Raw genomic sequence first — 12,989 nt, 5'->3', positions numbered from 1 at the left:
GAAATCTTTCCCATTGGGAGGGACCAGTGTGATACGCTTTTTTGGTTATTGGTTTAGGATTAACTCAATGGCAGAGTTTGTGAAAGAAGCTAAATGCACTTGCCAAATCTTAAGGGAGAAGGGTATTGGGCTATTACTGAATCTTTTATATGTGGAGTGTGCATGGCTTCCTTGCAAGTTGTATGAATTAGATTGTCTTGGGAATCCTAACATAACACCATTCCTATGTTATAAGGCTTAGATGTTCTTTTATATGTAGATGGCTTCACACGTTGGTGGCAATCCGCTCTGTGGGAGATTCCTTAGGAAGATGCTTCGATATTTCAAGGTTGCTCTCCTTAGGAATCCCCTATGTGGCAGATTCCTTAGGACCTTAGGAAGATGCTTCTATACTTTGAGGTTGCTGTCCTTGTGGAGATAATAATGATATATGGAGCCAAGGAGTTGGAATAAAACATTAGAGCTTTTGGCGAATGGGGCCAAGGACAAAGGGTCGAAATGGTAGGTGACGAACGGAGGATGCAAGTGTTTTTTTTTCGCCGGCAGGACGAAGCGTCGAGCAGGGGACACGTCAGCGTGGAGGGCAGTGAACCGCAATAAGCCACGCGTCTGGGGCAAGTGACGCAGGTGCCATTAAATGGTGGGGGGCCTGGAGACTTAAGGGTGTATGGCGGCCGCAGGCTTTTCGGACGACGGGTCCGGGGTGACGGAGAAATGGTCAGTCAGACTCAATGGGAAGAGTCGGAGGAGTCCGAGTTAGGACTCCGCGGGGCCCCTGTGCTTTTTAGTTGATGGCCTCTCACTCGTGGGACGACCTATCAGCCCTACATGTTGTTTTGTGGATCTTCACGACGTACCTAATTCCTTCTTCGTCTTCGTTCATCTCCGTTTAGCATGAAGGTCCAATGCGATGTCTGTGAACTCGCCCCCGCCTCCCTCATCTGCTGCGCCGACGAGGCTGCCCTTTGCTCCGCTTGTGATACTCGCGTCCATGCCGCCAATAAGCTCGCCAGCAAGCATCAGCGCCTCCCTCTCTTGCCACCTTCTTCTTCTACCCTTTGTGACATTTGTCAGGTTCGCATCTTGTCCACCTCCCTTCTACCTCCTGCTGTTTTGCTTCCTTCAAATGTGTTTGAATCGCGACATTTCGGGACCAAACAAAAATCTCATTTTCTGCCCAACAAAATTGTGTTCTTCCGTTTGGAGATGCATTAATCCATACGAAATCTAACACTCCATACTTTGTTAACAGGAGAGATCAGGCTTCTTCTTCTGCTTGGAAGACCGCGCTCTTCTATGCAGGGACTGCGATGTCTCCATTCATTCAGTAAACGCCCTGGCAGCTCAGCACAAAAGATTCCTCCTCACGGGTGTGAGAGTCGCATTGGACGCTGTCACGGCGCCAGACGCCGGATCTGAGCAGTCTGTGCCTTCCGGCTCGGCAAGAAAAGAAGCTGCCTCAAGTGCTAAGTCTACCGCTCTTAATGCCAATCTTTCTTCTTCAAAGGTCAAGCCATCCAACTTTGCAAATGACGGAAGCGGAGTCTCACATTCGCCTTCTCTCTTCAAATCAACTCCTGGGCTTTCCATACAACGTTTGTCATGTGGTCGCGGTGCTTTCATCGCTCCTGTTCTCACCACGACACCCATTGCGGCTGAGGTGGCCAGTAATGACTCCGTTAAGAAAAGCAGCGTTTCCGAATTTTTCACGAAAGGAATACCAGGTTGGATGTTGGACGAACTTCTTTCCGATGTGACTGGAGTACAAGACTGCGGAGACGATAAGTCTTCTAAGGTAGCTTCTCCTTCATTTTCTGTGCTCTGAGGGAGCAATAAGAAAGGATAGCGCGAAAACCCAGAAGCTCAAACATTTTGTGAAAATTACGTCAACACTGGTCCAGATCTTTGACAGAGTCGGCAGCCTGTGTCGTCCAACCTCCTGAGCCCGTTGTCGAGGTTTTCAGTGGCCTACGTTTAACAGCACCGCCTCGTGACAACGTTCAAGTTCTTATGCGAAGGGCTTTTTTCTGCAGGGTGAGGCGCCCAAATTCGTCGAGCAGGACTCATACTGGGATGCCGACCTGAACTTATTCGAAGAGCAACCAAGTCCAGAAGGTCCGGCCGAGGTGCCACAGTTGCCATTTCCACCGACAAGTTCTGGGCTGACGCGGGCAAAGATGAATACATCGAACAGGCTGGAATGGAGCTACGATTTCGTCTTTGGTCTAGTCGAGGAAAACGAATCACCAATTGTTCCTGATATCGAAAGAAGATCCTCACCTTCACCCCCTCCGGCTCCCAAGAGGGGTAGAAATTCTTTAGTCGGCACAATGGGGTCGATCCGCTCGTTCTGAGACCGCAGAGCTTCCGGACACTACATTTCCAGGCTTGAACTCAAGTACATTAGATGCAAAGTTTTCTGAGATCGCAGAGCGTCCTGCGTGACATTTTCAGGCTTGAGCTCAAATTTTCTTCATGTGTAAGACTAAGAGTAAGCATCCAAGCTTAGATTGCACAGTTGATATCTACACGTAGAAGGTGCTTACAAGCTGTTTCCAGAAATCTTTTAAATGTTAATACACTTTTCTTCTCACTCTCTTTATCAGAAATTTTGAAAATGTTATTCTTAAAACTCGTTTTTCCAGTTCTCGTTGCATCCTCCCCCTTTGTATTTTTGCTCTTTTACTTGTGTTGGTCCCTTTTATTTAACCCTAGAATAACGTGTGAAAGCCTGCATTGAATTTTGAGATGTTCTCAATCATTGCACATTTTCTTTTAACGTTTAGGCCTTAAAATTGTCTTCTAAACTCGTTATCCACAAGTCGTGGATGCTAGATATTTATGGGCATCTTGTTTTTTTATTCAACAAAGTCGAGGGAAGTGATGCTTTGAAAATAGAAGGAAAAATTGCATGACAATCCTGCTCTTTAAAAAAGTCCTTACCATGTGCGTTCATCGAAATAAGAATAAATCCTTGTATACATCCTCCATGACAAGGGAACCCTAGTCCCAATTGTTATTATAACAAAAATTTTCTTCTTAACTTTCTATAAAAGCGTATCCCCTTAAGAAAAAGAAACTAGTTTAAATGTATCCCCTTAAGAAAAAGAAAGATAATTTAAATGTATCCCCTTAAGAAAAAGAAACATAATATAAATGTACTTTGGAAAAAGAATTGTGAATTTACATTCATGTTCACATTTATTCAGCAAGGTCCTTAAGACAAATCCGTGCATTCTTCAAGACAATGCTAAGTTTCTACCTCATTTATGCTTCATTAATAAAGACACTCATATTCTTAAAAGCGTTGATGGCAAGTACCCTAAATTTTAATGAGCATGAAACACGATCTTTCTTTTTTTGAGATAATACATGTTGGGTGGACTTACAGGTGGTTGCATTGTTTACTATTAATAATTTATGGCGTCCAAAATCTCGATATACTTTTTCTCTATGTTATGTCCTTTGCTACTCTTGTTGGCACTTGCTAAAGTTTCAAGTACTTTGAAGTGGTCCTTAAATAGCTTGTATGTATTGAAATGAGTTAATTTTAGTTGGGGATTGTGTTGTATGTGTCCACAATCCATCTTATAGGTCTCCTGTTTGCCTAATTTTTTAAATAAATATTATGCTATTTTGTGATGTAAATCGAGAGTCTTTCAGCATTTTACATGGAAAATAAACATTGGCAAGTGCACATGTGCGCCTATGTTTGAGTGCCTGCCTACTTAAGGGCTACTTGATAAGAGGCTCATCCATATTTTGTTAGTGATGGTTGCATCCCTTTAGTAAAGGCTATGTTCTATGTTGTTGGCTGCATGGATTTTCAATTCATAACCATGATCTCCATCAATGTCACTACTTGGTCTTTGGAGTTACCTATATTGGGTGCTTGTTCTTGGTGAGCTTCTTATATTCCTTATTTTAAAGATTGAGGTGTCGATCAAAGAACTACCCACATGTCCTTCATATAGCTCCTCTCTTTGCTGACACATGGCAACAACTGCCCAATCGTACGCCCCCTCAGATGAAGTTGATCATGTGGCAACAACTGTCCAATGCTACGCCCCCTCATGCTCAAAATTGATCATGAAGAAAACTATTGTACATGATAGAATTGGATGTGGGATCTAATATCTATGCGAAAGCGCATCCAAAAAGCATAGGTGCAACACATAAGGAAACCAGTAAAATATAATAAGACACCGAGAGAAAAGCAAAGCAAAGAAAAAGGGCGAGAGAAGAGGAAATTAAGAGAGAAGAAGAAGAAGGCATAGGCCATAGAGAGCAACATAAAGCGACAGAAAAAGAGAGATGTAGAAATGGTGCAAAGAGGATCTATGGAAAGAGTAGACAAGCTGGCATCATCAGACTGTCATATCGAAACGGATCGTGGTTGTCAAGGGATAAAGGGAAGATACCAAGACTGTCTGTGTTGTCATCCATTGGACCAATCGACCCAACAAGGGTGTTTCGAATGTAAAGGTCAAGAAGCAAGCAGTTGCAACATGCAACATTCAAATGCAACGTGTCGATTTGGGGGAAGAACAAGTGTAAGACATATAGATTCAGCATATTGCGTATGGACATAATTTTGGCACCAAACCCACGAGTCAAAGATGATGGAAGAGGCAAAGGATATGGTTGATCAAACTCCAAACGAAGAGACTAGGAAGGGAGTGGGCATATTGCATACCCGTTTGCTAACTAAATGCTCGCAGGTTCACCTCATAAAATTTTAGTGTACCACATGCATTCAAAAGGAGGGGTATTTTAATTTAATCTTTTGGAAAATTTTAACAGGTATACAATAACAAGAGGGATTTTTTAATTCAGCTTTAGAAAAAAATCACATAGTTCATAAGTAAAGAGGGGTGTTTTTATTGGGGGGGGAATTATAGTTGAGAGGTTTTCTGAATACCCCTTGAACGCATGTGATACATAGGGTTTCTTAGTAGTGTAACCCCTGAGACTGAACATGGGGTCTACACATTTTAATCCTCAATAGCATGGTTTTTGATGGATTTAAACTAATAACTCGGATTTTTTAATTTAATAATATGATTCTTATAAACAAGAAATACAAATTGAGGATTTAATAGTAGTTTTTGCATTATTTGTACAACATTGTAGAGAGATATTTTGAAATGTATTATGTGAAAATAACAGTGCCAGAAAGTAAACTTTTGATTCTCGAATGACATTTTCATAAAGTAAACTTTTCATTTGGGAAGGATTTTAAGGAATAGTCTAAAAGTAGACATATGAGTCCAAAATTAATGAAATAAGTGTTTGTTGCTTTCCTTTTTTTTCGAGTTTGGGAGCAAATTTCTACAGGTTGACAGTCGCCCTTCACGGTGTGGTGAGAGGGCAGCATATGCTACGGGTAAGGGCAAACCCCTTGGTGAAATTATTTTTTTGATTCGAGGCCATTTCGGGGCCCATTTTGGTGGCGGAAGTTTTCCACAGGCACTCAGGAAAGTGCCCTATTTTTGTTGTGTGATCACTGTTCTACAAGTCAGTGAAAAGTTATCGTAGAAATTACATCGTATGCCTATGCAGAGAGATATTGGGAGTTACAGAATCATTCTTATTGCCTGTTGATGCATAATCGTCACTAGGAAGTGACTATGTGGTCAAATACCACTCTCGTCAGTTTTGCAGGAAAAGGTTATTGGGAGTTCATTACTGGAGCTAAACAAGAACGAGTTATTCCTAATGTTCCCAATCAACTGGAGCTACAGGCATTTAAAGGCTGGCATGAGAGAGCCAGAAAAGTTATGTACTAGCTGTCTATCAATCAGTATTTCAGATTCTATGATTGTGCATATTCAGAATGCAAGCACACCGAAGGAGCCATGGGATACTTTGACAAAAATGTATAGCACAAATACACAAGCCAGGAAAATGTAACTCAAGCAGTAGTTGCATAATGTGCAAAGAGAAAATATGAGCATCAATGACTACCACATGAAGGTGAAGAAGATTTCAGATGCACTTGCAGTTGCTTCTATTGGGTCACCAGTGGAAGATGATGATTTAGTTTCTGTGGCGTTGAATGGTCTAGGAAAGGATTATGCACAATTCTGAACATCCATTGCCGTCCATGAGATTTTTTTTTCTTGATTTTGAGAAGTTGATTGCTCTTCTAATTTTTGAAGAGCAAAGAAATGGTGGTGCATCTTCTTTAAGAGGAACTTCAAAAGAAGCTATCTTCTACTCAAATGCTCGAAGAGGTAAAGGCAGAGGTAGAGCAGGCCAATTTGGAGGCCATGGTAGAAATTATAATATGCAGCAAATTCAAGAAAACAAGTCCTATGGAGAAGGACGTGGGGTAACTTTAGAGGCAGGGGGAGCCAAAGAGGTCGTGATGGATGGTGAAGAGGCCAAAATGCAAACAACAATGTTGAATGCTACTACTATGGTAAAATGGGTCATATGGTTAAAGACTACTATAAAAAGCAAAATGACATCATGACTAGAAAATTGCAGCAAGGCAATTATGCATCCTCTAGCAGACAAGGTGATGACAAAAATGAGCATCTATTTATGGTGCAGCACATGAACAATTATGTGACAAGTGCAGAAGAAAGCAATGATGTGTGATATGTTGACTCAGGTGCATCAAACCACATGACAGGCCATGCAGAATGGATGCACGATGTAAGGAAAATGAAAAGACCAGGATTTGTAGAGACTGGTGATGATACTGCACATCCTATTGTGCAGATTGGTAAAATTCCTTTGTCTATGTAGGATGGAAAAAAGAAACACCTGTCTGATGTATTTCATGTCCCGAATATCACCAAGAACCTAGTTTCTGTCGGTCAAATGGTTGAGCAGGGCTTGCAAGTCAAATTTAATCTTCATGGATGCTTTGTTGAGGATATAAAAAATAAAGGTCGCTTGATATTAAAAGGGAAGAAGAAGGGCAAGATGTTTATGTTGGATGCAGGCATGCCTGAATTGAGTGCAGCAATGTTTGCACATGGGACCAGTGTAGTTGCAGATATTGATATTTGGAATAAACACATTGGTCATGTTAATGTACAATGACTTAAATTAATGCAGGCCCAAAATATTGTTGCAGGATTGCCTAAGTTCAAGGTTACAGAAATGCATAAGGTATGTGAAGCCTGTCAATTTGGAAAACAGCCAAGGAAACCATTTCCTAGACATCTTCAAGAGAGTAAGAGGCTATTGGAATTAATCCACTCTGATGTGTGGACTACTAAAGCTGCATCTATTGGAGGCTATCATTATTTTGTCACTTTTATTAATGACTACAGCAGAAAAGTTTGGGTGTATTTTATGAAAAAGAAAAGTGAAGTGTTTGGGCATTTCAAAGCTTTTAAAGCTATGGTTGAAAAAGAAACAGGCTTGCAAATAAAGGATGCGTCAATTTTACGAGCAAAAACCTATGAGCAGATTTATCCGAGCGTGTTTTTCAAGAGATTTTTAAAAATGTTTTTCTTTAGGAAACATTGTTTTTACACTTTTATTTTCACTAGAACTAGATCCCTTTATCATAAAAATATACAGACTAGTCACTCATTCATTTTTACACAACATAATTTTCTTATTTAGAGACATCCCTTTGTACCCCTGTTATTACCTTAAAAAAGTGTTGATTCCTTTAAGAAACATTCCTCATAATCACTCTCAATGTAATAATACTATGCATATATAATTACTTATTAACACATTTATATCATATGGCAATATCTTTTTAGTGTTTTTATAGCATATTTATGGACATGTTTCTAAAGAAGTTTAAATTACTATAAATAAGTATTAACTTGGGCTTATATATCACTCTCATAAAATACATCTAATATTTAATACTATATATGAAAGATTTTCCAAAATATAACTCCATAGATGTGCTCAAATAGGGTGTTCCGATCAATTTGAGTGGTTGAATGACTATATTTGGACATTGGATATGAAAGTTATGTCACTTTTAAAAGTACTGTCCAAGGTAGTTTCGCCAGCGAAACTACCTTGGGAGACTTGCTTCAAAGGGGTTTCGCTGGCGAAACTACCTGGATGGCTTGCTTCAATGAGTTTTCTTTGAAGAAACTCTTTCATGAAGATAGGTTGAGAGAGGGTTTTCAATGTCACCCCCTATTAAGTAAAAGTTGTAAGAAGGATCATAAGGGAATTTTCATAGAGAAGTCCACTCTACATGTGGGTTTCTTCAAAAGCCATCCCATTATGCTCTCACCATTCCTACAGATTCACCTAAAGATTTTTGTATAAAATAGGCATTGCTATAATACTTTGCATATTTCTAAGTGAAACTATGTTTTCTTCTGATCGATTTTTGCCATATTTATGCATAGTTGGAAGCTTTTTTTTTCCTTCGCTCGGACGCTCGGAAGATTTCGCTCAGAAAATGCTCATCCCCCAAATAAAATGCCTAAGGTCAGATGGAGGGAGAGAGTACCTCTCAAATGAGTTTGCAAGTTTCCTGCAAGAGCATGGCATAAAGCAGCAATATTCATGCAATCATACCCCATAGCGAAATGGACTTTCAGAAAGGAAAAATAGGCATATTGGAGAGGAATCTCATGCCATGCTCAACGAAAAAGACCTGCCAGATTATTATTGGGTTGAAGCAGTTGCTACAGTAGTCTACATAATGAACAGGACTCCCACTGCAACAATACATGGCATGATGCCAGAGGAGAGGTATACTGGTAGGAAACCAGATTTTTCTCATTTGAAAGTTTTTGGTTGCATTGCCTATGTTCATGTGCCAGATGAGTTGAGATCCAAGTTGGATCCAAAAGCTGAGAAGTGCATCTTTATTGGTTATTCTCTACAGTAGAATGATTTGTGGAGACAATAGACAGAGTTGTCGTAGGGTGATGTTAGGCTCGAATTCCATCAAATCTTCAATCAAAGAATATGGATGTCCACTAGCAGCCTTTTGTGCCCTCATTTGCTGAGCTTTTGGCTGAGGGTCGAAGCTCATGGGAGGGAGAGGAGGTACCTTTGAATTCTCAATCAATGTCTCCTATAGTGACTTTTCCATCACCTGTTTCCCATTTTCTTGGGTACCACTGGTTTTCACTCCCATCTCCTTCTCTATGTTGAATGGGCTTCCTAGGGGCAAATTGGATGGGCCTACTTGTGACTCCTCACGCTTTTGTCCTAAAGTCATCACCTCCATCGCAAACCTCACTGTTCTAGACTTATAGAAGGGAAAGTGAGGTGTGCTTCCTTCATCTCCATAACTGGATTGAAGATCTTAGGTGAGACTCATAACCACCTTCTGGTACCTCGAAGGCATAGATTGCTCACTTGGAAATGAGGTACTTTTAGAGTTAGTGATAGGTCTTGATGGCTATGAAGCCCTTTTGGTTCTTTCTAATCCACTAATAGGAGAAGACAAGGGTGATGCACTCCTGTTCCCACCGTTGTCCACCTTGGAGGAAGGAGGTGGGGATGCTCCTCTAGTGACTGAGTTGGTGATGAGGCCTCTGATATTGATGTTGATTCATCCTTACTACTGTCACCTTTCATCTGTGACCTTGTCATAGCTCCCAACACGGCACCAATCAAGTGGGGTTTGTCACTATCCCCTGCCACTAATATGTAAACCATGTTGACTTGGGATGTTAATTCCCCTCTGCCATTGGGACAATCTCTGGTGTAGAGGTCATTTGTGTTGCACTGCTTACAAGAGGGTCCCTTGAATGGTTGTGTACAATCATCTTGGTAGTGACCATACTTGCCACATCTGTAGCACATGATGGGACTACAAAAGTTGGTACCTCTGCCTCCACCTCCACGTCCACCTTGGAACCCACCTCGTCAACCACATTGATAAGGGGATCCATATCCACCCCCTGATATAGGTGGTTGATATTGTGCATAGTAGGGCAGTAGAATTATGGAGACCCAATCTGATTGGGAGCAGGAGCTTGGAGCAAAGGAGGATTAGGGAGAAGTGGAGGTGCAATGGTAGGAGGGGTAGGTGGTTCAAGTGCCTTCATAGGGGCTAAAACTAAGGGTACTGGCCGCAAGGTGATTGATGTAGCTTTGTTGATACTGTAGCCACCAAAGGTTCCCCAGTTGGATACTCTAGTAGAAGCTTTCTAAACCCCTTAAGATACCTACACTCGGAGGCATCATGTCCATGAATTTCACAAAATGTGCAAAAGGAGGTCGGAGTGGGCACCTTACACTTCGATGGACATTCCTAGTAGCCATGGCCAAAACCCTTGCAATTGGTGCACCGGAGACCACTTCTTATTTGAGCTTCAAAGGGTGATGATCCATCCACCCTTGTTCTGTCTTTCAGACCTTCTTTGATTTCTTCTAACTCCTTGAGTTGCTGCCATGCCTGTGAGCCCTCTTCTCTTGGAAGTTGGGCGGTCTGAGTGTGTGTTGAGGCAAAACTTAACTCCGTTCCATCTTCATCGCTTCCCTCAGGAAGTCTTGTAGTGAGGCATGCTCACGGAGTTTGTCAACCAGCCTTATAGCGATGGTGGAAGGTAAAGCCTTCAAGAACCACCCCTTCATGATGATGTCATTGGGTGGCACAGACATCTTTGCGGCTAGGACCCTCATCCTCGTGTACATCTCCAAGATACTTTTGCCAGGCTTCATGGTATCAGTGGATAACTCTTGGACAATCATGTGTTCAAATTTTTCATACTTGAAAGTGCGTAAGAATTCCTCCCTTAGGTCTATCCACATCTAGAAATGGTTAGGGGGAAATTGACTGTACCATACATCCGCGGCATCCTCCAATGACAAGGGGAAGATATGAAGGAATGCATGGTCATTCTCCACACCTTTAGCTCTACATGCTGTGAGGAATTTCCTCACATGAGCTTGGAGATGGCCTTTGAATTTTTGATTCTTCACGTGGACCTTGTTGAGTAGCTCGAGAAGTCTAGCTCTATCTATAGGATTGAGGACTGCCATCCCCACCCGAGAGGTTGAAGTAGATGCAAGAGTTGGAGGGAGTCCCAATGGAGCCATAATGATTGTGGGTGCTCTAGAGGAGAAGACCACACCGACAACTCCTCGTGTGGAGGACCACAATGGGCAAGTCACTACTGATGTAGCCATAGAGGGAGTGCACACAAGTGGTACTACATACAGGAGGGCCTCGATGTTGCGGAGGAAAAGGGTGAGAACATAGAAGATGTGGGCATTAAGGAGAATGGGAGAGCATTTGGGAAAGAGAGGGACGGAGTTGAAGTCATGGATGAGTAGGTAGTAGGGAAGGAAGGAGGTGGTGGAAAAGGCAGCACTGGTGTGGATGGGAAGGGAGATGAAATCTTCATGGCAAGGAAAGGCATGGCCGGAGTAAAAGTACCCCCGAGTGGGATATATGTGGAAGAAGGATTAGCTAGGTACCTAGAGCTATGCCTAACGAATGAGATAGCAGCTTGTCCAGCAGAGGTCAAGTTGGGGGGAGCAACGGGAGTCACCATTCCGGTAGAAGTGGTGGTTGATGTAGACATCTTCGCAAGAGGAGGAGCAGGGTTGCCTTGACCTCTATGAGTCCCTGACGAGCCCTCCTCCTTCATACCCTCTTCCTTCACTTATTCTCCCCTTTCCACTTCTTCTTCTCTGGAGTCTGGATCTTAACCACCAGGGTTCCTGTTGATCCAAGTCAATGAGAGTGTCGATGAAGTTACTTGCTCTGGCTACTGCTCCAATGGGCTCACTTTGTGCTCGTGTTGAGGACTTCACGAACTTCCATCACTCATAATGCTTCTTGTACCAAGTTTGGTATGCCGAAAGTATTTCCTCCACTCTCCTCAAGTACCTCCTAGTTCTCTCACTAGCTCCTTCAAATCTTTCAGAACTACTTGGCATAAGACCTCTCTCTAGGACCCTAGGGCACCAGTTCACTTGTGCTACTCAACACCACCAGTGTCCCACCATGATTGCCATAAACTATATGAGGGGGGGTTCCGAACACTTCTGAAAGTGTTACCGGAGGCCTAGGGCCACTGGTGTAAGGAGCAAGCAAGTGAGGGCTGCTGGTGTCACCGAGGGTGCATGTACAACGATGTTGTCAATGACGATGGTGCATGTAGAACAATGTTGTCAACGATGAAACGCATGCAAACAATGGTGTCACCGAAGGTGCGAGTGAGTGCAAGAGGTACAGTGATGCAAGGTCCAGTGAAATAAAGTTACAAGAGCCATCCCTCAACATGAACACAAGAGAACTCAAGCCACATAACATAGGGACCATTCTACCAAGTGAAGGGGGATGAAGAGGGAAACATATGAGATGAAGGGAAGCTACAGTTGTGAACAGAGAGGGGGAGAAGCATAGTATTCAGAGTAGAAGAGAAGTACATCAGTAGGACACCACAATGTTACACTAGGAGAGCTCACCCAAGACCCTTGTCTCACTCTCCTATTCCCCTTATAATCATAGAATGCCCCTCTCTTTCCTTTCCCCATCACCTTCATCCCCTCCTCTCTCGTGGAGGGTCCCTGTCTCTCTCTGAAAATCTCATTTCCTCCATCCCATTGGTGGTGGATCTTGGTCTCTTAGCGATTCCACCCCTAGGATTCTTCATGGCTTCAACCACTTTTGACTTGCCAGCCTCCTCCCAGTTGGTGATATGATTACCCCATGTGCACCTCTCTGATACCCCATGTGCACCTCTCTATGTGCCGCTTAGCCCTCTGACTGTGCCGGTGTGCATTTATCTTCTCCATGTGAGCTCTTGGTTGACTGCCCCTACACCACCATTGCACCACCATTGACATAGTTCTGACAGGTGGGCTTACAAGAGATCTCACCAAAGTACACAAGTGACCATGGTTATTTCTACCTCTAGTTGACATAGTTGTCACCTGTTTGACATGGTGACATTGCGGTCACCTTGTTTGCTCATCGACATAGTTGTCATCTAGCCAACTCGCTGACATTGTTGTTACTTGGCTAGTTCGATGACATGGTTGTGATCTGGTCAGCTGTCTGTCATAGTTGTCACTCAGTG

At 42.6% G+C, this 12,989-nt stretch overlaps 1 protein-coding gene across 1 annotated transcript; it reads left to right on the top strand.

Moving 5' to 3' along the window:
* Positions 1-829: 829 nt before the first annotated feature.
* Positions 830-2,553, top strand: LOC147897993 (B-box zinc finger protein 20-like). Its single transcript, XM_087380599.1, has 3 exons — positions 830-1,074; positions 1,253-1,795; positions 2,034-2,553. The coding sequence occupies exons 1-3, from the start codon at positions 895-897 to the stop codon at positions 2,352-2,354; spliced, it is 1,044 nt and encodes a 347-aa protein (XP_087236725.1). The 5' UTR covers positions 830-894; the 3' UTR covers positions 2,355-2,553.
* The last annotated feature ends 10,436 nt before the right edge of the window (positions 2,554-12,989 follow it).

This window comes from Dipteris shenzhenensis, chromosome 10 (assembly GCF_047967505.1).
Source record: "Dipteris shenzhenensis isolate YYH24624 ecotype China chromosome 10, Dip_SZ_1.0, whole genome shotgun sequence".
NCBI classification, from domain to species: Eukaryota; Viridiplantae; Streptophyta; class Polypodiopsida; order Gleicheniales; family Dipteridaceae; genus Dipteris; species Dipteris shenzhenensis.
Note: the sequence above shows the minus strand (reverse complement) of the source record. Positions and strands in the feature narration are given on the sequence as shown.

Coding starts and splice junctions, on each gene's coding strand:
- LOC147897993 (XM_087380599.1), top strand. CDS start 895: ATGAAGGTCCAATGCGATGTCTGTGAACTCGCCCCCGCCTCCCTCATC. Junction 1,075..1,252: donor CCCTTTGTGACATTTGTCAG/GTTCGCATCTTG, acceptor CTTTGTTAACAG/GAGAGATCAGGCTTCTTCTT. Junction 1,796..2,033: donor GAGACGATAAGTCTTCTAAG/GTAGCTTCTCCT, acceptor TTTTTTCTGCAG/GGTGAGGCGCCCAAATTCGT.